This window comes from Hippoglossus hippoglossus, chromosome 17 (assembly GCF_009819705.1).
Source record: "Hippoglossus hippoglossus isolate fHipHip1 chromosome 17, fHipHip1.pri, whole genome shotgun sequence".
Taxonomy (NCBI): domain Eukaryota; kingdom Metazoa; phylum Chordata; class Actinopteri; order Pleuronectiformes; family Pleuronectidae; genus Hippoglossus; species Hippoglossus hippoglossus.
The window spans coordinates 13,556,966-13,584,050 of NC_047167.1; the positions used below are offsets into that span (position 1 = coordinate 13,556,966).

At 41.4% G+C, this 27,085-nt stretch overlaps 1 protein-coding gene across 3 annotated transcripts in view; it reads right to left on the reverse strand.

Annotated features, from left to right (window-relative positions):
- tnr (tenascin R (restrictin, janusin)) overlaps nucleotides 1-27,085 on the reverse strand; it is a 110,971-nt gene that overhangs the window by 39,701 nt on the left and 44,185 nt on the right. Inside the window, exons 6-19 of one of the 3 annotated variants that reach the window (XM_034613116.1) lie at nucleotides 26,710-26,872; nucleotides 24,673-25,149; nucleotides 19,082-19,201; nucleotides 18,826-18,969; nucleotides 16,330-16,445; nucleotides 12,827-12,977; nucleotides 9,707-9,885; nucleotides 9,316-9,406; nucleotides 8,571-8,653; nucleotides 6,686-6,788; nucleotides 5,907-5,996; nucleotides 4,241-4,374; nucleotides 3,921-4,050; nucleotides 486-752 (exon numbers count right to left, since the gene is read on the reverse strand). In XM_034613116.1, the coding sequence (XP_034469007.1) occupies nucleotides 486-752; nucleotides 3,921-4,050; nucleotides 4,241-4,374; nucleotides 5,907-5,996; nucleotides 6,686-6,788; nucleotides 8,571-8,653; nucleotides 9,316-9,406; nucleotides 9,707-9,885; nucleotides 12,827-12,977; nucleotides 16,330-16,445; nucleotides 18,826-18,969; nucleotides 19,082-19,201; nucleotides 24,673-25,149; nucleotides 26,710-26,872 (2,248 nt within the window). Of the gene's footprint in view, nucleotides 1-485; nucleotides 753-3,920; nucleotides 4,051-4,240; nucleotides 4,375-5,906; nucleotides 5,997-6,685; nucleotides 6,789-8,570; nucleotides 8,672-9,315; nucleotides 9,407-9,706; nucleotides 9,886-12,826; nucleotides 12,978-16,329; nucleotides 16,446-18,825; nucleotides 18,970-19,081; nucleotides 19,202-24,672; nucleotides 25,150-26,709; nucleotides 26,873-27,085 lie in introns of all 3 variants that reach the window. The other 2 variants (XM_034613115.1, XM_034613117.1) reach the window with 2 other exon arrangements.

Sequence of the window (27,085 nt, forward strand, 5' to 3'; positions counted from 1 at the left end):
AGGGAGGATCATGTGCCACCCGGTAAAACCCCTCAAAGTGCAACTTTTAGTTGACCAATGGGGATTGGTCAACTAATTTGTTCGTTGATCATAAAATAATAATAATGAACAACAAATTTTTGATATGTGAAGTGTTGTTAAAAGTCATTCTACAAGCACAAAACATACATACTTACAGCCAAAGGAAATTACTTTTTTGAAAACTTATAAAAACTGTGATGGATTTAGCTATTTTCTGACATAGAACAAACATTGAAGGAAATAAATCTTCACATTATGACATAAACTTGATCTCATAATAGGTTTGCATGTAAAGAAAACACCATGCATGCTGCCGTTGCATGGAGAAATACTGTATGAAGCCATGATGCATAACCCTTTGCACAGCGCTCACACAAACTCTGACCTTTATGCTGCTCGTGTTTATCTGTCTTCATCAGTGTCAAACCTTAGACGCCACTCCTCCGTGACTTCAAGTAGCTCACCTGTAGTGAGTGATGCTGTAATGGGCTCAGAGGTAACCTCCCCCTGAATCGTGATCAGACTGACGGTGTACGGCGTGGACGGCAGCAGCCCCTGGACCAGCGACCTTGTCTTGGAGCCGTCCAGCGTCACCTTAGAGGTGTCAGTCCCGTCGGCGGAGCTGTAGCTCAGGATGAAGAAGTTGGCGGGCGGCGCCGGGGCGCTCCACGCCACCGACACAGAGTCTGAAGTCACCTCGGACAGGTAGAGGTGCGTTACGGGTCTGATTCCTGGAGGGACAAGTGGTCATCAGAGAGATTTCAAGGACGGGTGCAAAGCCAGGAAAAGAAGAAAAAACACCTGCCACCGTTATGGAGATGATAAAAAAGCGAGTTGGTGATAGATGGAAGCAGCTCTGGATGGTTTAGTAGATCATTAAAAATACAGTAGAGAAAATTAGCCTGGGGTGTGATCTTGATGGAGCAGGTGAGAGGCAGAACAGACCACAATAGTCGAAGAAAAAAATAGAAAGAAGGGAAACTAATGAGTCCAGGATGAGGATTTAAAAGATTTGGAGAAATGATGATATAGTAGATGGTGTTGACTTGGACAGAAGACGATGATGATGAAGATGATGAATATGAACCAGTGCAGCAGCTGACACAGCAGGACGTCAGTGTAATTAGTCATGTGTTGATGTATCACCGACTTCTTGTTCAGATTAAAGTCGTCCCCTGGAGTCATCCCTTAAAACCTGGATTGTTTTCACCGACCTGAGTTTAGGTTTTTTATTACCTTTTATTATTCTCATTCCAATTTAGTGTATTACCGACCCGTTCAGTCAGCAGAAAACTGTATCTCATAAACCCCATGCTGGTGGTGTACGTGTGTGCCCTTGTGCAGAGAGCTGGTAGAAGAAGTGTCACATACGCACAAGAAGAAGACGCCAAACACTGCACCACAGCTGCACCGATGGAGCCGTAGAGAGAAATGACAAATATGGATTAGATGTGGCAGAGGAGGAAGGGAAGAGTAATTGTTGGTGTCATGTGATGGCCGTGATGGTGATGGTGGTTATGATGATGTTGTCATGGTTGTTCACGGTGATAATGACAAGTCATTTGCAGAATTGTTATTGGCAAAGCCCGTTCTAAAGCTGCCTGTTTGAAATGGACTGATCTGTGGTGATGCTGGTTCCAGTTTTCTTTCTGAAACTGTTCAAGTGACCTGCAGTAATTGAGCTGCAGCAAGTAAAGTCCACAGAACCCCGAAGATGTGCAAATGCTGTTCAGCCCTTCAGAGAATCACGTTCCATGGGCAACACTGTGATGTCACATTTGGGTTTCATGGCACAGTTCGAGGATGATGATGATGATGATGATGATGATGATGATGATGATGATGATGGCGAAGATGATTATCAAGTTACTGAGGTCAGCTTTCCATGTCATTTTTTTCCCTGCATGATTCAGATATTATTCCAGATGTCTGCTGTTGTGCCCTGCAGTGCTATTTCCTACAGGTTGCATTGTGGGAAACGGAGAGTACATACATGGGACTTTTACTACCAAAAAGTACAAGTCAAGATCATGTTGATGGTTGGGATGTGACAAAAAGGATTCACTTTATATAATAAAATTAATGAAAGGTTTTCCTATTTCTATTCAATTAGCTTTATGCAACTATAAAGTCTGGGAAAGAAAATAACTAATATGAATGAATGAACAAGTCAATAAATGCACAATCCTCTGTTGCAATTTGAGTAATGTACACAACTGCAACAACAAATAAATGAAAATATGGCAGATAACTACAAACAGCATGTAGTTGACTTCACTCTGGGATTAGAACTGAGGGTCAGACAGCGGTGCTCCAAGGGCATCCTGGGATACATAGCTTGGGTTCAAACTTTGAATCATTCAACATGTTGTTTCTTTCCCCGTATGGTGAGTTCACTTGAGCACAGGAAGACAGATGTTGCCAATGTGGCCAAGTGAACAGTGGATGAGAAGATGACAGGTAATTAATTATTTTCCCCTCCGATTCTCTTGATCTGTCATTTTATCGCTCTTATCATTTTATCATCGCTCCTTTCCAGATGGTTCGAATGACGTTAGTGAAGGAAGCCATAGATAACAAGCCAAGATGAATGCACTGATGATGACCGTGATGGTTAAAGCGGTGACAACTGCCTCCCGGTCATGGCGAAGAGGAGAGGAGTTGATGATGATGAAAGGGGATGAAGAAAAGAGACAAATCTGGCAGCAGGTAACCGAGTGCCCATCATCCTGACATCGGCTGTTTGTGCGACTGAAAATCCCATCAAGTTTTTCTGTGAGAATAACAGAGGGCCAACAGAGCTGCGCGGACTGACAAGTGATCTGACATATCGCCCGGTAGACACAAGTCTGGAGAGAAGAGAGCTAAGTTGTGATTGAGACATTGTCCAGTGTGACAGGGAAACTGTTGCTGCAACAGAAACACAAACACACCTCGATGCAAAACAGAGGTGGAATCAGCCGACGTTTGTAACAGGCTCATTAGCCGACTCCACTGATTCACCACCGCCCAATTGATTCTCGAAAGTCTTTTGAGGTTCTCCCTTTTTCTCACTCGCCTTATACCTGCCGCTCATTATATTCACCTTTTAACTCCAGTCAAAAGCCTGTTTTGTTCAAACAGTTCCTGAGCTTTCTGCAGCAACAGGCTGACCTTTCCTGTCTTTATCTGAAACACTCACTATCGTACTTTTATGGATAACTGAGAAAACTGTTCTGCGACTTAGAAAATGTTATTTCAGATGAAATAAATTGAGTGTTGGGGTTTGAAAGGAAATGATCTCACTCTCATATATCCTCCATTTAGAGATGATGCAACACAAGCGTTCATAAAGACCGGGTGCGACATTTGCGTGCTTCTCCCTTCAGAGCCAGATGAGACATTGTGATCGTTTTTTAGGAAATGTGACTGACAATGGCTGACAGATCCAATCGAGGGGAGTGATACTGAAGCAGATTACAGTGTTTCAATGACAAAAACACTGAAAACAACCACGAATGCTGACCAAGGATCCGTCAGTAAGAGAAATGTTTGACGATAAGGCGGAGGTAGAACGGGTTAATCTCGGAAAATCACAGTTTTATCCGTGAATGTTCACTAAGTTAAAGGGAAAGGCAATGATTTACAATTAAAGCAAAAATGTTGAAGCTATTAAACGCTTCTATTCACATTTATCTGCTTCAGAGGTTGAGAAATAACATTTTTTGGAAAGGTTGGCAGTTCTGTCAGCTCTTCAGAAAACCCTCAGATTTAAGGAGGCTGTTTTCAACCTATGCTTAGGTTTTACAGTGTGTTTTTATTTAGTGCCCTAGATCCTAATGGGTGAACTAACTTAATCTTGTATGGATGCTTCCAATAATCTAATTTGCTCAAAAGTGTCACTGTTAGTTTTTCTTCACCTGTGAAGGCGTCTATGGTCGCTGCAGTGCTCTGCTGTCGGCCTCTTCTCGCGGCGACAGTGATGGTGTACTCTGTCCCGGGCTCAAGGTCGGTCAGGGTGGTGGTGGTCACATCTTTAGGCACCGTCAGCTGGAACGAGACGGAGCAGTCAAACCAACATTTAACTTTAAGAAGACTTCACTGCACAAGGTCACAGCCTCGTCGGCTCCTTTGAGGACAAGTACGTGATAGCGTGAGTGTGCAGTAGACCCCTGCGAGGCAGCTTATAGGTGCTGCGTTTTATATCCTATTATCCATTTAATGTTCATCTCTGCTTTACCTCTGTGGTGACGCCAGAGGAGGAAGTGAAGGTGACTTTGTAGTGGTCGATGGGACCCTGGACCACGCCCCACACCAGAGTGATGGTGTTGTCTGTAGACGCCGTCACAGTTAAGTCCATGGGCACGTCCAGACCTAGAAGGTGGACATCAGCGTTATATCAGAGCATGAGCACATTAACTGTATGAATGGAGAATGAGTTTTTACACACAAACAGGGCAATTTTGTGACGACAGTTTACGCAGTCCGACACGTCAAATGTCCTGTGAATGTTTTTTTTTTATCCTTTATGGCACATGTTTTCCGAAACGTGCTAAATGAATTACTCACAAATAAAAACCTACAGGCAAACCTGACAGATATCTAAAGAAAAGTTGAGTGTTTTAAATTTAACTTGCAATTGAGATAAGTCTTTATTTATTTACTACTTCATTCCTAACACATAAAGTACACCATGCCTCATGTTCTATATGTAATTAACTTGTTTAAACTGTCTTCACAGAGTAGGGTTTTGCACTCGCTAATACTGTTCTGTGCACACGAATCATACGCGCAGGCATGAAAGACATACACACCCTTACATTTTCTCATGTAACTTATGTTGATGGTAACATGCAGTTATTCCCATGTGATATCTTCTAATAACATTTTTAACAGAAACATAACTATTACTTGGGATCATTATGTTCATCTATCTAATTTATCTAATTGTTGCTTCTGTTGTATTCTAACCCATTGTCAAATCATTACTTGATCTGACGATCTGTATTTCCCTCTTTTTGTATTTGTTGTGTTTGTCACTTTCCTTCCTGCAGCTGTTTGCCCACTGAATCACCATTTGTTTAATTCACATCTAATCTTTTGCTGCAGTGTTTGCCAGAAACTCCAGCTCCTTGTCAAATGGAGTTTCAGGGAAAAGAGAAACTTCAAGCTTTCAAAAACTGACGCTTATTGAAACATGAGCACAACCATGCGCAGGTGTTATCGTATTATTTAAAGCTATTTGAGAAAAGTGTGATAGATCTAGTGCGTTTTAAAAGTTCATATGAAGTGCAGAGAATGGTGACATTGAGAGAGTTTGCTCGTAAGGCAAATGGAGGTGTAATTTTGCAAAGTGCAAAACACCTTCATGCCATTAAAATAACTGCAACCGGAGGAAAGATGTGCTTTGCAGTGGATGTGATGGGTGAGAGCAGTGAAGCACCTCCTTACGCTAACATTTTTAACAGAGGGCGAAATGGGGTCTTTTTTTCCTCTTACAGCCAAACAACTCAAAACACAATAAAAATTCAAATTGCCGATCAAGCACTGAGGTATAGAGAGGGCCATTAGCAAGATAGTATGCATTATTACTGCTTTAAAACGCTGTAATGGGAACTTTGACCAGAGCTGGACACATAAAACAGTCACACACCGCCCTAAAATAGTACAAGTCTTGCCAAAGTTTTGCTTAATTCCACTAAAATGGATTTTAATGGCTGGAACAGGAGCGTTGACCCACAGCACAAGCTGTGAATTACACGTTCAGTGACAAATCGGCCTGCAAACTAGCCTGCTGTGATGCTGAGGTTTCCAGCGCAATGCTGCTGTGTTTCACTGACTGTGTCTTACATGCATGAATGGATGAGTGGATTCATACAGTGTAGCATAAACAGCATTTCACTCACTGGTCCTGGCGTTCATTGTTGCCGGTGTACTCTGGTTGCTGCCTTTCATGGCGGAGATGCCGATGCCGTACTCGGTGCCTGGCAGCAGGTCTGAGGCACAAAGAGAGAAGCGGTTACTGGTTCAGTGCAGAATAAAGCAACATCACACTGCCTCGTTTCACGCTCTCCTCCTCCCACAAGCTGCATGCATGTCAATTAGTTTTTTTTCATATCAGCCCAATTAGCTCTACATCGGAGATGATTTCTTGGCAAATTTAGAAAAATACTGTTTCTTTTTGCCCACTGCATAATTGATCAGTTTCAAATCAATTCAGTGCGTCCACGGTGAGCTCAAGCTACAGGAAATGGAGATGAAGACATGAGCGATGAGAAATAGGCAAGAGTGACAGAGATTATTAGAGGAGAAAGTCAGGGAGAGCCACGGAGAAGAAATGAGGTGAGAGAGAACATTGATTGCAGCGGCTGAACAGAATGACACGAGGACCTTTAGCTTCTATTCTCATGCCGGCCATGCCCTTTCCAGCACCGTGGCCTTTCAGGAAAAACATCCAGGCTGACCCCTCCTCTCTGACAGCCTTTCAATACACCCGCAGGGCAACAAGAATTTCTAAAGATACAATCTGGTGCGCGTCCGACATGTGTTAGTTTTAGAGATAATCCTGCCATGTAAAACCGGCGTCTCCCGAACACATGCATTATTTTCACATATTATTATTTAATAGATGACTCGTGGAGAAGTGACGACAAAACCAAAGTAAATGAAAGAAAGACCAACTCACCTGTGAGAGTGGTCTTAGAGGTGGCTCCCTCATTCCGTGGCACAATGACTTTATCATACTGTTCTCCTGCTAACGTGCTGTACACCACCTGGTAGCCCTCCACCTACATTCAAACATACACATGTGAACAGTTACCAAAAAAACACTGTTTAAAGTGTAACTTCAAGTTTTGGCTGGAGTGTCTCTCCCTGGAAATTCTAAAACACATGCAGACATCGTAAAGACACACACATAAGTCACTTCAAATTAGCTTGCTTAAGTTTCGGCCGCGTACACACCTGGTTTTAACATTTAGTTTTTTGTGAACCGATCTCAATTTTCATCACCAAAACATCAACACTGACCACAACATCATGACTTATACTGTTCTTAAATTGTTGCAATCTTTCTGCACTGCAGCTGCATGAGATTCATTCAGCGCCTCCTGACTCCTGACTTCTCTCTCTCTCTCTCTCATGCTGACACACAGAGAGTGACATTGGACGCATCTGTAAACTCAGACTGGGTCAAAACGACATTGTTGACATACGCGTTCATTTGCATGTCGAGCGTGGAGGTGAGATCCAATCACATGTGGTCACAGGAGACGCATTCAGGAAGCCTTTTAATGCCAGGTGTGAACACACGTACTTAGCGCTGGCCACTTGGGTTCGGATCTGTCGGGATAGATTTAAATACCAGGTGTGTACGGGGGCCTAAGTTATCCAGGGTGTTTAGGACTCCAGTAGCAGCACACACTCTTTTTCGTCAGAAATGTGATAGAGAAGACGAAGCCAAGACCATGTTGGTCAAATGGTCTGTGTTTTTGTGTGAGACAGAGAAAGCCGAGGGGCTGTTTGGTTTAGGGGTTAAGTTGATGAGAGAGCGTTTGCCTTTTCATATTTATATACTGTAAATGTCATTACGTAGAGATTTCCCAAATTGTTAGCATACGTAAGCACTGGTCCTAAAAGCTGAAAGACAGTTTGGAACACTAGGTGGTGTTATGAGCCATATTCAACCCATGGTTAATAAATGTGATTTATTAAGCATCAATGTGTTTCATCAAACAGTCATATCATTTAGTTTACAGCAACAAAAAAAAAACATTTAAATGTGCAGTGTCTCTTTAACAGCTCCCGTCTTTATCCTTTATCCGGCTGACAGAATAAACAGTTAACTCGAACTATTGGCCCAGGATGATATTTGGCTCTCTGTCAACACTTTGCAGAATCATGAGGCTGAATAAATTTGCAGTGCTAAAAGGCATCAGGGCGGACTGGCTTCGTAAGTCTGGGTCTGTAGTTAGTGAGCCCTGCAAATATCACTGTAACTACTGAGTGAAACATCATGATTTACTACATTTAAATTCAGAGGGAAACATTCAGCGATCACTTGTGCCCACTGGGGTCTTTTTATCTTTTTCATTATTGACACTCACAAAGCCTGTTTGTGACAACAGAGCGGAAACAAGACTTGAAACCTGTTTTCAGGGCAAGTGTTGTGGAAAGGTCGAGAGAGGGTGGATAAAGTCAGGGGACCGAAGATTAATTATCATAACTTTACAAAACTGACATCATTGGCATATGCTTGGTGATATGAGGAACAAACAAGGATTTTCAGTATAATCCACAACATGTAAAACCAACATTTCTAAGGGGAGTCCTATTTTGAGAGGATTAGCATGAGTAGCTTCTAGTCGTGGAAAAATAATTTAGATTTTTTTACCTAATTGAATGTTCCTACTGTATATCAGACCATTCAATTTAATACATTTTCAAGCAGTGCGCTCATGTGTTACATGTAAAATCCTAATTAGCACAGTAACTAAAGCTCCAAAAATATATGCATTCCAAAAAAAAAAAGGAAATAAAAAAGGATGAATATTCAGCTCATGTCTAATTACCTCTGCTTCACTGTTATCCCATTCGAGCTCGAGGGCGGTGGAGGTCTTGGACACGAGCCGCAGGTTCTTGGGGGCATCAATTTCTGAGAAGAACGATAAAGCTGACAATGTTGGGGACACTGAGACCAATTCTCAGGGATTGTGAACAAGCAAACTTCAGCAGTTTGAACAGATACAGACACAGTTTGTAGCGATCTGTCCTTTACTTGACTGACTCTGTATCTGCGATGATTAAAACTACAACAGGCTATCATCAGGTGTCCATTTGTAATATTGTATATCCCGTAAGCAATTTCCAGCAGATCTCACTTCATTTAAAAAATGTTGAAGTGGACAATTTAGTACATTAGTTGTAGTTGAAAACAAAGTCATTTTGATTTAGTTGTTTGCACTGAAAACAAATGAGGATGATGTTTTCACAAATAATTTCTTATGCACAAACTTTATAGGAGACAAACAATCCCATTGAACAGATGGTACCCACCGCATCACAAACTGTAAGGTATGCATTGGGCCATATGTCATTTAGTGTTCTTTTTCTAGAGGTAGGCACTGCACAGTCACACACACACACACACACACACACACACACACACACACACACACACACACACACACACACACACACACACACACACACACACACACACACACACACACACACACACACACACACACACACACACACACACACACACACACACACACACCACTATCACCACATCTGCTCGCTGTCAGACCTCACCGGTTGTGAACTCAGTGGAAATGGATCCGCTCTCGTTTCCTTTCCTCAATCCTCTGACAGACACTTCGTAACGAGAGCCAGGGCGCAGAACCTGAGGCGGAAAAAAAACAACAGAGGCGGTTTAGTCCACCTAATCTTTTGCATGGATTTTCCCCTTTGTTTCTGTTTTATCTCTAGTCACAGAAGGCAAGGGGACTGTGAGATTAGATTATTTAATAAGCATGACAAATGCGCGCACACACGTTGTGAGTACAATTTAATAACCTCAAAGTCAACTCACACTCCAAAGAAAAACGTTTAAGTTGTGAGCACAGGTGAGTCCAAGTACTTATGATCGGATTTGTAACCTCAGGACATGATGAATTGTGCGCGCGCACACACACACACTCACCTGCAGTGAATACTGGCTGAGTGTGGGCTGGAGGCGGAAGGTGGTCCGTGGCCCCTCACCTCCCACGAGGCCATAACGCAATACAATCTGATCGATCTTGGCTTTTGGAGGTGTCCACTCCACGAACGCCACCGTGTCTGACACATCCCGCACAATCAGCTGAGTGGGGCCATCAATCACTGGGAAAGGAGCAAGTATTGAGAGCTGGTTTGTTATGATCAGGGCAGAACCACTGGGGTATTATCAAGTTGTCAACCTTTCCATCTAAAGCTGCAATACTTTTTGACTAGAGCTCGGTATTATTTGACATTTTTATTGCCAATTGATTCATGCTCTTAGTTTGGTCTTATTTTCAGTATCATTAATAAAAAACTATTTCAAATTTGATTTTGTTGTTTTGTCAGACCAAGACAAATTATCAGTTTAGTTCACATAAGACAATGTTTTGGTCTCTTCATTGGTTGACCTCGAAAGTAAAGAAGGTTTCAGACGTCTACAAGTAACAAGTTCTGACTTAAAACTCTCAGATTGTCTCATTAGAAAGGTTTTAAATAATCAATAATGTGATATAAGATTTAAAAATAAAATGGCAGCAGTAAAGTATCCCATATGTGAAGCTGGATCTATGTTCCGTTTAAACATGACTAATCAAAAACAGACCAATCAATAATTGATTCATCAGAAAAAAGTTTCAGTTCTGCTCTGATGAATTTAAGCACATTAGTCTACAAAAAGAAAAAACTTCTCAAAAACTATATCTTGTCCAACCACAAGTAGCTATAAACAGCCTCGGCCTATATAATGCAGAGTCTTGGCCAAATTATGATTAAATGAAACAGAATCAAAGAGTAAGTTTGATGCCAAATTCTGCTTTGGAGTAATTTCAGTCAACATTCAGGGACGCTAAAATGGAGAACTTAAAAAAAAAAGAAGAAAGTTCATGACAGTGCTTCAAGCTTTTGCAGCAGAGCTGTAGATGTGGATTTCTTATCAGAAAACCAACTGGCATGTAAAAACTTATCAGAGCTGACGCACACTGAGGCAATGGGCTTCATCTATGCAAGGTGCAAACCACAAGCGGTGATTTAAGTTTCTCCAAGAGGGAATTGCTGGAAAACAACATTCGCTGGGAGTGAAGAGCTGAAAACTCACCGGGTGTGACGAGAGGAACCCACTTCCCACTTTGACACTTAACATTGTCTCTACAAGCTTCATTGTTAGACTATCAGTACCAATATAGAGGAATTTCAGTCAGAGTAATGGGTTGTTAGAGAATGTGATAATTAGCACTCTGTTTCATTAACCTCTTAATTACCTCTTCCCACAAAAGCTATGGTGTGACATCTGTTGCTTTAGCAGATGTCTTGGTACATGCAGGTGCTTTTGATTTTCACCCTTTCTTGATGAATGGGGCTGTAAGCTTCATTTTAAATGACATTCACACCTAATTTACAATAGATAATTAGAATAATTATCCAATTAAGTCTGAAAAAAGGAGACATACTTTATTAAATGTTTAACATGGGTGTTTGGAATTGAAAGCACCACACCGTTCTGGGATAGCATTACCATTCTGTCGCTGCAGGCCCCAGGGGGGAACTCATGCGAATGGCACATTTCACATAAAGAGCCAAACAGGACCGATGTTCTCCTTTAACGTCTTTCTTTCAGTGCCTGGGATCTAAATGAGTCCCACACTCAGGCTTGACATACCGCAGGTCCACCCTGATCCTTGATGTATTAGAAATTGGCCCCCTGGGTCTCGTCCTAGAAAACATCCTGCGGAAGACGCTCGCCGAGAAGCGGTTCTCTTGTCAGCTGTTCTCTCCCTCCGGTTCTATCTGCGACTCTTCATCACGCTCTTCCTCCGTCCCCGGGGGAAGGATAAATCTTTGTTCTAAATAATTGAGTAACTTCAAATTTGTCTTTTTCTCTTTCTTTATCCAATAAGGTGACCTGCAGTGGGCCGCCATGAAAAATTTATGAGGGCGTGCCATGAATTATTAATCATGATACTTAATTACAACCCCCCGACATGAACAAAGACTTGACAGGAAATTGATGGTGTTTTGACTGCGGACATCAAGAGTTTGAATTGTTATGGACGAGGTTTGAATTGGATCTATTACATCTGTCTGACCTGTGTCAGCCGGGTGTAGAGTGGGGGCGATACCTCCGTGAGGTTTACATCAGGGACATCAATGGTGGCAGAGTGACAGATATGTCAAGGTGACATTCACCGCCTGGGTTTTTCTATCGAGGTGTGTGAGTCAAATCCTGATCGTCAACAGTTCTAATCAATTACTCATGTAAATTGATTATGAAGCCAAACAGGTTTCCAGCTCCAGGTCTTGTTTACTCTCTATTGTATAATCATTGGAAATTGAACACTGGGATTGGTGCTGTTGTTGGGACAAAACAAAACAAGCTTATAAATGTCACCTAGAGCTTAATAGACAGATTATTTGAAAACAAAAATGACTGTGTGTGACATCATACATCTGCAACTGAGAAGTGGGAATAACAACAGACAACAATACAAATGTGAAAAAAAAAATTGTTCTAAATTTGAATGAAAATTAGTGTAATTGGGGCCCAAGTGCTCATAGTGAAAAGCTGGTGGGAAATTTAGTTTTTCTATGGAATCTTTAATGTAACATTTTAGTCAACAGACCCTCATTTTACTCATGTGCTATAATGGTACTTCACGTGCCACCCAAGAGGAAACTTATACATTAAATACAGAATTTTACAGGAAGTACTATCATAAAAAAAGACTTACTGTCTTCTCTTTTATGGCACAATTTTGTTGCAAATCTATGAAACTTTCAAACTGATCCAAGAATCAGCAGAAGAAACAAATTTTCTTCTATACAATACACGTTTCCGAGTTATTATCCAAACTCAAAATTTGAATTAAAGCTTCTTTATCCATAACTACTTTTTGTAGACTGAGGGCAATCACACAGGAAAAGCATGCACCATTGGATGTCTTCACCTTTCATAGTTTTGAGATATCGTTTTCCTCAAAACATTTTATTTGACCATAAAATCATGGCATCAAATCCTCCAGATTTATATTGATCATTTCAGAATCAGCAGATTTTAATTCATACGTACATGTTGAGATGGTGGCGGTGACTGGCTGACTTCGACCCTGATCTCGGAGCGCCACCAAGTTGACGGTATACTCCTCCCCGGGTCTCAAACCAGTCTGCACGAAGGAAGTGATGGTGCTGGGCAGCTGTGCTGTCATCCCTCCATCATTGTCCTGGGAACCAGACAGACAGAGGCCATGTGATGAGAGGACACTGAAACTCTGCTGCACGTTGTTTGCTTATTTTGAGTAAGCGTCGGCTACTGTGTGGAACAAAACCTCTCAGTGGAGATAAAGAATCTGGCAGATAAAATAAAAACATTCTTAAAGACAGGGTTGGTAATCCTGAATCCTAAAGTTATCAGGAGCAGGTGAAACTTTGAAAAAATTAAACTGATTCATCCCATCCATTCCCATCGCCCCTCTCGTCAAAGGCAGGTTAGTTAGTGACAGACAGGTAGGTCATTTAAACCAAAATAAATGATTGGCCACATACACCAGCTTTATTTATTTTTTATTTTTCAGACAACATTATCTTTTAAAGACTATTGGGTTGTGAGGAGGATACATGCAGTAAATTATCTTCACACTATACTGAGAAATTTTCTTTTCACTTATTTGTGAGCTTCTGGATGATTTGGCACATTAACTTCCAAAACCATGTTACTTGGCGAAAAATGAGTTATGTGCGCCACAGTGCTATTTGTCTGTTCTGCAGAGGCAGCACTCTGTACACTTCCAAAGACCTGTCACTCATCCATACGGAGCCCCCGCTATTCCCAGCTGTTCTCAGAGAGCCGGTGTTGCACATGCACTTCCTGCCGACAGACAGATGTTCCACCTACTGCTGCTCCGAGGTCCCCAAAGGCCTGCGCCACCAAGGCTCATATTAAAAGAGAATATATAGCAGCTTGCTACTTCCCTGATTCAGATCTGTGATTAGAGATGTACCGTTTAATCAGCTCAACTAAATTACCAGGCTGGGCAGCAACACACAGCGCTAATGATCCGATAACAAGTGGTGTTCAATCTCAATAACAATACGGTTAAATGAAGGTAATGCTAAATTATAACTAAATGAATCACCATGACTGTACATCCTACTCACATCTTCTGTGTCGGTTTGCTCATAATTACTCATCAGTCTGGCCGATGACAAGCTCCCTCACATAAGAAATTACAAATCGTCTTGTGGAGGTATTTTTATTACTTTGATTAAATTGTACCTGAGTGTGAATGTAGAACTTTTTAACTTAATACTCATACCTGGTATAAATCTGCATTTATTGGTCACATATTCAGTTAATTTAGTTTTTCCATGTGTATCAAAAAGTGGTGAGAGGTCATCTGAAAAATTCTTGTGATATTTGATTTGAAATGTGTTATTGCAATGATTTATTTCTCAATCACTGAAAAAAGGGAATGCAGCACATTTCTTGTAATTACTTTGTATTTACAGAAATATTAAATAAATAAATAATGAGCATTTAATTACGTATCTTTTATGTGTGCAAATGTGTAAGATATTTTTCTGGCATTCTTCCTTATGCGTTTGGAGAGTAATGGGGAAGATCAAAGTGTTCCCCAGAGGACAAAAACATTAACTGTGCAGAGAACCGTCTGCGGATCATCCAGAGCAATGGGGACATTGTTTGTGGAAAAATACATCACTGTTGACTTTTTAAAGGTAATTAAATAGTAATGAGCAATACATTTAATCAATTTTTTTCCCCTTTCTTTATTTCAGAGTTTGGTCTTCACTTTTAGAACAGGACTTGTTGATTTCACGTTAAGATCCTGGAATGCTCTCACTCAAAACCCTGCGCTTGCCCTCTAACAGCCCCTGCTTGAGCTCAAACTGTGCGTTGTCATCGATGTGGGTGTGTTAGCTGTACTTCTTCGACATTCCTGGGTAGGTTCATGCACACCAGTACAGGATTCTAAATTTAATTTGTCAACACTATACATGGCATTCTACTGTCTGGGGATTTCTGACAGAATTCTTGCACAAAAAACATAGAGGAGCAGCACGAGCACGGGAAATCTGTCCAAGCAACAAAATAGTGGGAGCACACAGTTTGAGCACAAGCAGAGCAAATCTAAGCATGAGCAGGGATGATTTAAGTACGAGCACAGGGCTTAGATTGAAAGCATATTCTTTAAATTTATATATACAGTAATGTATGTACGCAGTGGGTTCCCTGTAGCTTCCCTGTATTCTCCTGATCTACCTATTGTTTCACAGATTTTCCCATTTATGTATTACAAGAATCCCATATATGACATATTTGAGGATATTTTGGTTCTGGCACTGAAAACGTTGGCTGTATGGCTGCATTCTAAAGTCAGATATCTACTGTAGGTGTAAGCTTTGGGTCTTGGCGCTCACCCTCCCTCCTTCTTTCACTGTCTCCGTTTCCGTCTTACAGAGCAGTGAGTTCAGTGTTTGCTCACATAGGCCAAGGCTTTCATGCCTACTTCCATTACCAGATTGTCAAAATTCAAAATCCCCATTGCTGGATGCGATCCACAGGTGGCGGGGCTGCCAACTCATAATATGATTTCCCCCGTGGCAACAGTGAGGAGGGGGAAAAGCAAGAGGAGACAGAGGGAGGGGCGTAACCGACAGAGAGGAGGAGGAGGAGGAGAAGAAGAGAGGTGATGGAGAAAGAATGGGAGTGGAGCGAAGGAGGGCTGGACATCTCACCCAAAAAGTGGTGGATGGTAAACAAGAGATAAATGGGAAAGGATGAGGGGATGAAAGATGGATAGAGGAAGAGCTGGTAGAGGAGAAAAGGAGGCAATTAAATGAAATTAGGAGGACCGCAGCTTGTTTTCATCCAGAAACGCACTGTCCCTACAAGGGCTTGAAATAAATACATTAAAAAACATCTTCACATCAGATTTAGTGCTTAGAGCCTGGCCAGACCAAAGGATATCTCCCCCTGAGAACACCTTAAAGGAGAAAACCAATTACTGTGAGAGGGCATGAGATTAGAGTGCCGAGACGACCTGAGTTTACAGCAGTGAATTGGAAAGAGAAATCTTTTTTCTTTCTGCCTTTCAACCTGGCCACGCTACGGTTTTTACGAAAGGGTTATTCTGGAAAAGGGTTTAATGGCTCATCCATCTAATAGCCAATAAGCTTAAGACAATCCGCTTGTCTAATTTGGTATGGGGCCCCAAGAAAACCCAGGAAAGTCTACCCAGTTATTTTTCTTCTTTTTGCAGCAAATTACTTTAAAAAGAGTTAGAAAATAAAAATTCGTAACAAATTGCCCTTTTTATTGTTAATATTGTTAGTTAGAAACTTTTCTTAAAGACTACTAACAGGACAGGGGCAGATCAGGGGCCAATCCGATTTCAGCTGGGGCCCTCCTGGCAACTAGATCTGCCCCTGCCATGAGGAATACTTTGAGTAGAATGGAAACTCAAATGTTTTGTGTGTTGGGGGGGGGGGGGGGCAGCAGGCAGTATCACAACAGGATGAACACATTCACCGAGTTCTCACACAGCTTTTCTCTACCTTGGGAATGAAGCTGATCTCCCATCCATCGAAGGAATAGTAGAAGGGTTGCCAGTGGACCTCCACCGACGTCTCTGTGATGGATTTGAAGACTAAACCGTCCGGATTGGAGAGATCTGGAGAGTTAGCCAGAGACAAATTATTGTTCTTCAACCACCAACACAGCCCATGAATCACTACTCAATCTAATGCTGGCCGTGTCCGGCGCTGAACGTTTCGCTTTTAAACTCCTGTTTGTGATCTGTTGTCACGTCTTTGTTAATTTTCTTGATTTCAGTCATGAGTGATGCTGCTCTCGTGCACTGACTCTACAGGATCTTTTCCACTGTTATCAATTAAAATGTAATTTTGTTTAGAAAAATATTTAAAACATGAGCTTTCCTAACTCACACAAAAAAATTTTTTTTGCTCCGATATGCATAATACTTTCTGAAGCCGGCCTACATATAAAACTTGCACCACTGATTCCATAACTCAGGCTTTGATATTGCAAATTGCTCAAATGACTTTTTCCACAGGCAGATGGGTCCCTATGAATCACCCCCGATGATCAAATACAACATTTTATAATGAAGTTTTGCAAAGTCAACCCAACAATTCATATCATCACTGATAAATGGTTGCATAGGGTTTAAATGCCTTAAATTGTATTTTACTACGCCAATTTCTATCACTGGAATTATATTCACTTATCTGTGAAGGGGGGGAATAACATTAACAGCAGAGACAGTGCTATCAAATTGAATCAGCTGTATATCTGCCAGCTGTATGCGAGGCAATACAGTTTTCTGTTGCCAATGAAAATTGACTATTACATATTCGTGGAGTGGAAGTAACTTAATTGAAAATGGAGGTGATGAAAATGCGTGTGAATGGACAAATGGAGCAGTAGAAATGGACATAAAACTGTAGTGACAAATGAACAAGTGCTGTGATTCATTTAAAGCTGATCTAATTGAAAGATAACCTGTCTTATATGCATCACTCATCATTTACAACATTAAAGCTGTTCATTTTATCTGAATTGGTGCTTACAAATTTAAACACCCACTCATTGAACCGATGACCAGCAGCAATGCTGGAGATTTTCATCCTTGGACTTTTATTATCACACTTCAATATGTTTTTCAGGCAGGAGAGGAAGGATTTCAATGTTGAATATGTGGTCAGATTAACCATTTAATGCCCGTTTGAAATTTTGATTCAGCATTTTCCCCAGAGACGTGAGGACAGCTTCATCTCAGCAGCTTGATGCCCAGCTCCTCAAGTGACTGGCTGGTTGTTCCAGTATAAATAAGTTGTTTGTAGCTTTGTGATATTATCATTTATTTATTTTAATATGATAAAAAATCATTTTGGAAAATTAAGTTTGGTTTCAGATTGTAAATATTGCATATGTTGCTGCTAGACTGAGGAGACAACAGTGATGCTCATGTGGAAATGTAAATGTGAAGTAAATGAGAATGAACAGAGGCAGCACGGTCCATGTTAACTTCAATGTGATTTTTGATATATACGAATAGGAAAAGTTTTTCTAAACCCAGCTTCAATTTAATATTTCCCTTAAAATAAAACATCAAATACATGTATCAAATAAATTGATAATTTATCACTCTATTTTTCAACTCATAAATATTTCATCACTGCCATTATTCGTATTTTCATCGCTTCCATTTTACTTCTTTTTTTTAAACTTCCATCCTTGACGCCACTTTCCTGAAACGATCAATTATATATTTTTATTATTATGAATAATGGAACAAAGAAACTGTGGATACATGGCAAATCTAATTGATAAATCTTCACTATACATCCATTTTTACTGATCCATTTTTCAATCCATGTTCATTTCTATCACCTGCATTTCTACCAATGATTCTTGGTTCCTTTCAAACCTCTTATGGGTGAATTTGCCTTTTTGTGATGAGAAGCATCTGGTTTATGTCTCCGTGTCAGATCTGTTGACCTGGTGTGAACCCCACCAAGGAAAGTTGTTGTAAATCATAGGGTGTCAGACGGTATTCATAAATATGTGCGTGAGTGGGAATTGGAAACAAAGCAGATGTTAGAGGCAGGAATCACAACCAGTTGCACAGAGGAGCAGGTGCTGCTCTTACCCTGTTGACACTGAAAAGCATCTTTGGGATGATTTAACAGAAGGAAAAAAAAGTGAGAGACAGGGTGTGTGTGCATCCACATGAATTACTGTTTGCTTGTATGAATGCATGAGCAATAGAGTACAAGACAGGATTATGAGAAAATCGACCAGGAGGTGGATCCAGGATTTTCTTTTTCTTTCCTCAACATTGTGAGATGGGGCATTCTTCAACATTTTCATTGATTTCTCAGAGAATAGGTCACAAATCTAGTGAATTTAAATGTGATTTCATAAGGGGATGATCTGCCTTTCTAGTTTGTTACGGACCAGACGTGGCTGCAGTGGAATATATTTACGCCTCTGTGGAAGCATTTTGTCAAGTTAAGGACTGCACTTACATGTCCAAACAGAAATACTGTCAGGGACACTGATGCTGTTGTTAATGACGGAGAACACGTTGATGTTGTACTCTATGCCTGCCTCCAGGCCTGAGACAGTACAGGTGGTGGTGTTGCCAGGGATCCTTAACTCTAGTTGCACACCTGAGAGAGAGAGAGACAGGTAAAAAGATGCACAGAGACAGGAATGCATCCTAAATATATATATATATATACATATATGTGTATTTTTACTGCAGTGTTGCTCTTTACTTACCTCCAGGGCTGCTTGGTGTGTAAGTCACCAGGAAATCTGTGAGTACGACCGAGCCCTCCCACTCCAGGTCGATTGTGCGATCAGTCACCCCCCGGACCATCAAGTTCATGACAGGTGCCACTGTTGAAATGAAAAAAAAAAACAATCTGGCTTTAAATATGTATTATTATCATTTACATTGTGTGCGTGTGTTTTTGTATCAGCAAATGTACCCCCTGTGTCAAACAGTGAGTTGGCATCTGTCCAATCAGATCCAGTCTATCCATCAATACAAACTGATCCAGCATGAAGGTACATGGGAGTAAAACTAAAATACTGTTTCAAAAAAATACTGGCAACCCATGACTCATAAATGTGGATGCGTTTTAGCCATCGGGCTGTATATTTTAAATTTGGAGCATCAACTCAAAATCTCATTTCATTCTCAAATAGGAAACTCTGCAAATCTCCTGCAAAAGCTCAAACATAGTTGCATGCTTTAGGAAATGACTGAGAGCAGTGCAAAGGTTTAAAAATAAAGTTAGATTAGAAATACAAAACCTCTGATATGGTCCTTCAGGCATTTACTAGATCCTGTGCCTGTTCACTTTAAGATAATCACGCCTCACTCTCTACAATCTGTATTTTTAGCTATATATATATATATATGCAGTATATATATATATATATATGGCAGACTGCATTGTGAATGTGCATTCCTGCCAGTAAAAAAGCCAGTGCTTGTGGTAACATGAGTCGTAAGTGTTAACATGAGCCAGGAGAAGCACTGTCACTCTTTCAGGCTGAAGAGGACAACGTCAAGTCGTAAACCTGAGAGCTGGTGTGGAATGTAAATTCAGAGGGATAAACAAGTGTTTACAGCTCCCTCTGCCAAAAACAATGAGGAGGAAGAGGAGGAGCAGACAGGTGAAGGACATAAAGGAGGGGAGGACGGGACAGAAGGTGCAAACAGTTTTCAGCTGAAGAAATGACGAGATGGATGCACAGAGGACAGAAGAGAACAGGAGAGGAGAGAGAGAGAAAAAAGTCTAGATGAGATGAGAGGAAAAAACGACTGATGCAGAAAGCCGGTTCAAAGAGAGAGAGAGAGAGAGAGAGAAGGTGGACAATAAGAAGAAAAAGAGAGAGAGAGAAGAGTAAAAGAACAGTGAGTGTGATGATGTGATAAACGACCTCCCACCCTATCATCATCTCTACATACATCCTGTGATACAGGACTCCACAGCATAGCACAGATGACTCCCTGGGGAACATTTGGACACTTAAGTAGCCGTTTCAGCTACTTCCTCACACACTCGACAGATGGCTGCATCCTTTACTGGAGCTGGCTGCTTCCAAAACAGTGAACCTTCACTGGGGACAACTCCTGCAGCATTCACTCGGCTTTATTTCATCAACTGGACTCGGCCTCGTCAAGTATGTGAAGTAAATAACGAGAGAAAAGAAGGAGCAATAATCCACGGGGTGGGAGAGGAGTGATTGAATGAGGTCATGCAGGAGGCTGAGGAGACGAGCTTCTTGAAAGTAAAGACATTAACTCGGATAGAGAGCGAAGGGCAGACTTAAGTGAGCTCTCTGGAAAAGGTTGCTCAGAAAAGCCAGTCGAGACCGTTGAAGCTGAAATCTGTGACTTTGCACTCCAGATACAGCAAAGACTTGTTTCATCATCCCACTGTTTGTTGCTATGTGAAAGGTCACCGACGGCCAGTTAATCTGAATGCAAATGCTTGTTTACTCAATTAAAATCGTGGCCCGGGAGAGAGGAACGACATAACATCCTATCAACACTACTCGATTGCAGAATATCAAGAGAGTCCCTGACCTTTGTGGCTGGGAAACTTTCCAATCCCCCAGTTTCTCATGTGACCTCTTTTATTTTCAGTTTTGTTCATCTAGCTAAAAACATGTAGGATGAGTTTAAAGGACACATGCACCAACTTCTCCACCCAGGTAAACATCTTCAAAACTGCTACCAATAGAGCTAAACAACATGGTTCCTGAAGTACAAATCCCATTCATTTTATGAATAGAGATTTTGCTTATCAGCCATAATATTTTAACCATCGCAGGTAGACATACCACAAGCCATGAGATTCTGAATGATGCAATATGCTCCTGTAGAAGCCACGAGTCTATGATACCAACTGTGTTTTAAGACAAAACATGTTTTATTCGCAATGTCAAGGACAAAAACTCCATTACCCACAATCCTCTGGTGTGATTAGCCCTTGAGTTTAATTCCTGTGTTTCTCTGACATCGTTGGCAGTAAATCAGTTTCTCCAGATAGTTCCAGGTTTCGTCTGTAAAGGTTCATCCTCATGTAGAGTATTAATCCTACGCCTTTTGTGTTTTTGGATACCACTGTCTTTCTAAGTCTTCTGCATTTTGCTCCTCACCTGTTTTCTGGGCGTAACACCTACATCGCCGCACACTGCTGATATAACTTGCAAACTAATTCCTGCTGCTCAAGGTCTTTGTCTTCTTGAATTCGTCTGACTCACTGAAGGTTGTTCAAGAATCTTGCCGGGAGTCTTAAAGTCTCATTAGGTTTCATCAGTGTGCCATCATAGGCAGACGCAGCAAAAAATCTACTCAACTAAAACCTTGACAGCAAAACGCCAGCTGACAACAGAGGTCAGTGCATCATTAGAGGACTATCTTACCTCCAGGCTACTTCGTGTAATGGCGTTGCTCTAGTTAATTTGCTCAACCGACTAAATTTTAAATATCGCTCTAAATTAAAACACTTTTGAGTTCGTATATGATATAAGTTGTCTTGACTTTTCTCCATAATTACTGTCAAAGCTCCTTCGCGAGTATCGTTGCTTGTTTGTTAAAACCCCTCCCCAGAAAGTGAGATTTGTTCTGCTGAAATTCAAATTCGCTTTCTCATCGTACACTCTGCTAAAACGGAAAAGAGAAGTGAAGTAGTTGTTTGCAAAGATGTATCGTATCTGTCACAAGCTTCAACACAATTTGAGTCAAAACAGTCAACAGTAGGTTGCTCACGATGCGTGATGTGTGTTTTGCAGTAGTTTAATCATCTAATGGCACAATTGATGAAAACAAAGCTACTTCATTATTTGTCTATATTTATTACAGTCAGGCTTCTAAATTGCTTTTCCACTGTGTGATTTGCTGCAAATAAAAAGCTGCACGGTTCAGATCAACTTGATTGATGGTATGCAGCAGAGTATAAGGCAATAAAAAATGGCAATCGACTAGGACTTTCAGAGCTGCTTCACAACGCTGACGTCCACAGACAAATGTAAATGTCAGTTGTCACCAACGGCTGCACTCGGAGGATGTCAACAAAGGGAGAATGCCGCTGATATTTGCCCAATGCGACATCAGCACTCATGGACATGATCGTGGAATCCCTCTGCTGTCAAGATTAAATGCCACAATCCATGTAAAAAAATACATGGATTGTAATATTTTCCTCCATCCATGAAAATAATTTCCTCTATAGGTCGCCATGATTTAAGCAAATAGCAATCCATTTTCTTTAACATAAAACACTTAAGTCAGTCACCCTACAGGACTCTGGAATCTGAACTGCTTCATCTTGTATTCAGCAAACTGTCTCCAACAAGTATTGGCTATTTAGCCTCTAATTGCTAAGAAATAAGCCATCCCCACTCCCTCACTTGGTGTGGATATTAAATCGGGGGGCAGCACTGAGGAATTAGCCTTGGTAATATGATTTGCGGTCCCTGTCTTTCTATCACACGCTCCTCTGTCTGTGCTCATTCGTCTCCTTGTTGACAGCTGCTTTAAAATGGAAGAGGAGGATCTGATATTTGGGGCGTTGAGAGCTGCCACCGAACAAAGGCGAGCGTGGGCTCACAAGCTGCCTCAGCTGCAGCGGCTAATGTGGCACTTCTCTATACTTGCATGAGTGTGACTTTTGACAAATGAAGGCAGTTACAGCTTCTGCTGTCCGGCAAGGCCCACACCTGCATTTGAAGCACAGACAGGGGTTTGTTCTCTCAAGGCAGCTCACAGGAGGTGGAGCTGTGAGTTGTGTTTACAGATGTGTGGACCTAACTTACTACTGCACACACAGACACAAGCTTTGCATTAAGAAGTCCAGACAAAGAAATGAGATGGATCTACCTGTGTGGCTCGAGCAAAATACATGAGATTTACTTTCGAAAACAAAAATACACGATATGGTTGAATGAATAATTTCCTTTATTCTTTTTTTAAAAGATATTTTTGGGGCATTTAAGCTTTATCCACAGGACAGCAAGCATGAAATAGGGGAAGAGAGTGGAAAACCGCTCTGTATTAAAGTGATCTAGCCTTAAAGGCCACTTAAAGCACTTTGCAGTTTTTTACCCACTCATCGAGTGCACCTATGTGTAACACTTTATCTGTCACTCATCAACTACTCACTGATGTAACAGCTGTCAGAAGGCAAGATACTGAGGTACAGTATCTTGAATGGGGGTGACTGGGATCGAACCACCAACGTTCTGGTTAGTGGACGACCCGCTCTACCCCCTGAACCACAGCCGCCCATAAAACACGGAAGACACGCAGCAAAAGGACTGGGTCGGAACCGAACCTGCAGCCATTGTAAGAGTGCTCAAGCTGGAGCAAGCTGGCGCCCAGACTTCCTTTCATTCTTATCCAGCGCTCCATGACACATGAAAGTAGCAAAACTTAGTTTGACAGTACTTGTACCAAGAAGTAACTGTGATTTAGTAAGTTTTGCTTTATAATGTAATTGGTTGTGAATCGATTAGTCGATTAAATCAGCAAGTAAATACAAAGAAAGGACAAACATTTGCTGTTTTTTGCTCTAAATTGTGAGTATTTTCTGTTGTGGTCCTTTAAGCCTTATTGTTAAAATGATATCCTGAGTTTTTGGACTGTTGATCAGATAATATTACGATGTCTCTTCGGGCCTTGGATACTTGTGGTGGACATGGACATTTTATAGACTAAACCTAATTAATTAGCTGAGTGGTGTTAGAGCCATAACTGTATGTTTTCGACAGATGGTGTTTACACAAAGATGCTGCACCACACCTTTAGATCGTAAATCTATGAAAATCCAGTCCAAGCGTCATATTTGTGACATCTAACAATGTGAGAACATCCAAAGCAACATTTAATAAGAGCAGCTCAGAGGGGAAACTGTTTGTTGGTGTTGTTTATCAGGTGGAATCATTTTTTTTCACTTTATGTAGAGGTTTTCCCTCACTGTAAGTAAAGGATATTATTCTAGACTGTAATCTGAATAGTACATTCAAGTGACAGTATCAACCTTCATGACCAGAACACCCACTTCATCGAATGCTGCAGCTCTTATTTTGAAAGAGACCTGTTTCCTCTCCAGAATTCTGCCTTCACTCTTCGAGGGTCACACTGTGTCATTGTGAAATCTGTTTAGGCCGGATGGCTGCTCTGAGTTACTTGGTTGTTCTCAGACTGACAGCGAGTGTTCAGGGAGGATAACTCCTTTGCCCAGAGTTTCTCCTTCAGGGACCTGAACTGCAAATGTCGGACAAACTACATTTTGTGCTTGACAACAGTCAGAGGATTAAACTGATGTGAAGAAGAGAAAGTAGTCGCCTACCGGAGTTACAGTCATCCCCAGCGAAGCCGTCCTGGCAGACGCAGAAGCCCTCCTTGCAGACTCCCTTCTTGCTGCAGTTGTTGGCGCAGTACACCAGCGAGCAGTCCTCGCCCACGTACCCGGGCCGGCACTGGCACGTCCCGTTGATGCAGAGCCCCTGGTCCGAGCAGTCGTTGAGGCACCTCCCGACCATGCAATCCTCGCCGGTGAAGGACTCCTCGCACACGCACTCCCCGTCGATGCACAACCCGCGGCCCGAGCAGTCCGAGGGGCACCGCGGCTCTGAGCAGTTGTCGCCTCCAAAGTCACGGTCGCACACGCACTCCCCTTCGATGCACACGCCCTGGCCGGAGCAGTCGTCCGGGCAGCGGGGCTCGGAGCAGTTTTTGCCGCTCCAACCTTCTTCACAGATGCAGCCGCATAAGTCGAAGCTGAAGCTGCCGTGGCCACTGCAGCCAGGAACAAAGTCCAAACGACCTGGGAGAAAAGCACATGTTTATATATGTCATTTGGCAAAATAATTCAAAGACACAAACAATCTCCAACACGATCAGAATATTACACCCTATTGGGTTACAATACATTTTCTTCCTTTTCTAAGAAGACAATAATAATAAATTCTGAGTAATCTATACTTCAAGAATTTAATTATTCTATTCAAATTTCTAATCTGCTTCATGTCTACCACCCTGGATTTTAGACCCAGTATCAAGACATCAATGAAAACCTGTCTCATTTCCATCCTGCCACCGTCCTCCACAGCTGAGCATTTCATCCTCATTCGGATTCAGATTGTGACTGCTGCAGATAATCATATTCTCACCGCAGAGACGGAGCGTTTTCAGAACTTATTTGAATGGGGTGATGGTGTCAAATGAGCAGGTCCTTTAACCGCATTAGAGCCGATAACTCTATCCGTTCCAGTCCCCTCATAATACAATGTCAGCATCTTCTGAATAGTGAACAAAAATTTCAGAAGGTTCCTCTGCTTCTTTTAGAGTCTGAGACTGTGCAGCAGCACCAAGATGTCGCCCTGCAGCATGTAAACACATTTTTCTCCTGCCAATTTCACGTAAAGAACCTGTTTTTTTCTTCTCGCTACATATATGAGAGAGCCTGTTTTGAGTTTTGTCAGCAGACTTTCATTTCCTTGTCTCCAAAGGCCATATACTTCCTTATTTTTACCTCCACCAAGGATGTTTTTAACCCGTTTGTTTGTTTGGTTGACAGCAGGATGACACAAAAACTACTGAACAGATTTCAATGAAACTAAATGGATGGATGGGACATGAGCCTAGAAATAGCCCATTAAAGTTCCGTGTAGATCTGGACAAAGAGGCTCATTTACAATTTTTTTAATCACTTTCTTTAACATTGTGAAAAAGGAAAAATGCCTGGATCTTGAAAAAAAAAAAAAACAGCCAGAGGGAACTGATATCTATATAAAGGTGCGCAATTTGGTGCGGCTTGTTCAGGGTTTCTGCAGAAGTCAAAAAGTTCAAATTCCGACTTTTGAAAGACTTTAAGATCGTAATAATCTAAATTTAAGAGCAATGTGGAGTCCAACAGATATAAGCGAATATCAGAGTGTTATCTCTGAAGTCAGTTCCATGTTGGTCTTGTATGTATTTTGAATACAGTGTGCTAATATTTGTATTGCTGAGAAAGAACTACAACACACAGATTCCGACCAAAAATTTCTCTTGAAATAATTATATGAGAATTTTAGAGCATGATGAAAGTAGCATTAAATGAACGTTAACATAATCAAGAGCCTGGTATGCTATATTTTAACATATTAAAGACTTTTCAAGACCTAAAATTAAGATTACTGTACTACTCATTATGCTAAATTATATATTTTTATATTAAATCTTAGACATTTTAAAAAGGAAACCCTGTTCATTAATTTAAGGGGACATTTGGGCCTTAGCGGGGGAATGTGCTCTAACGAGTGCTACTCTATTCTGTACAGTATTAACATAAAACTACACCTTCAAAGAATATAAATGTTTTCTTCTTCTGAACATAACTCACCCATGGCTGAGCTCTCCCCACAGCATCCGGACCCACACTGAACGCGGAGCATGGAAACTTCTCTCTCTAGCATCTCCACCCTGGTTGCGAGCTGCTGGATCGTGGTTGTCGCTGTGCAGCCACACGCAGCTTTGGGGATGTTGATGCGGTGAGTAAACGTGACCTGAACAAGTTAAGAGGACAGTTTGGAGAACAAGTGAGCAGAAGTGTATGTGGGCATCTTCTATCTCCTTATTCCACAAATCTCTGTGGAATGCGTTTCTCTAGAACTGCTCATGTTATTGGCTTCACACTTCACAATGTTTATATTTCAGGGACCAGGGAGGTCAAGTCTTGAATTTGGTTTGATTTAAACTCGCTATATATTCAATATTGA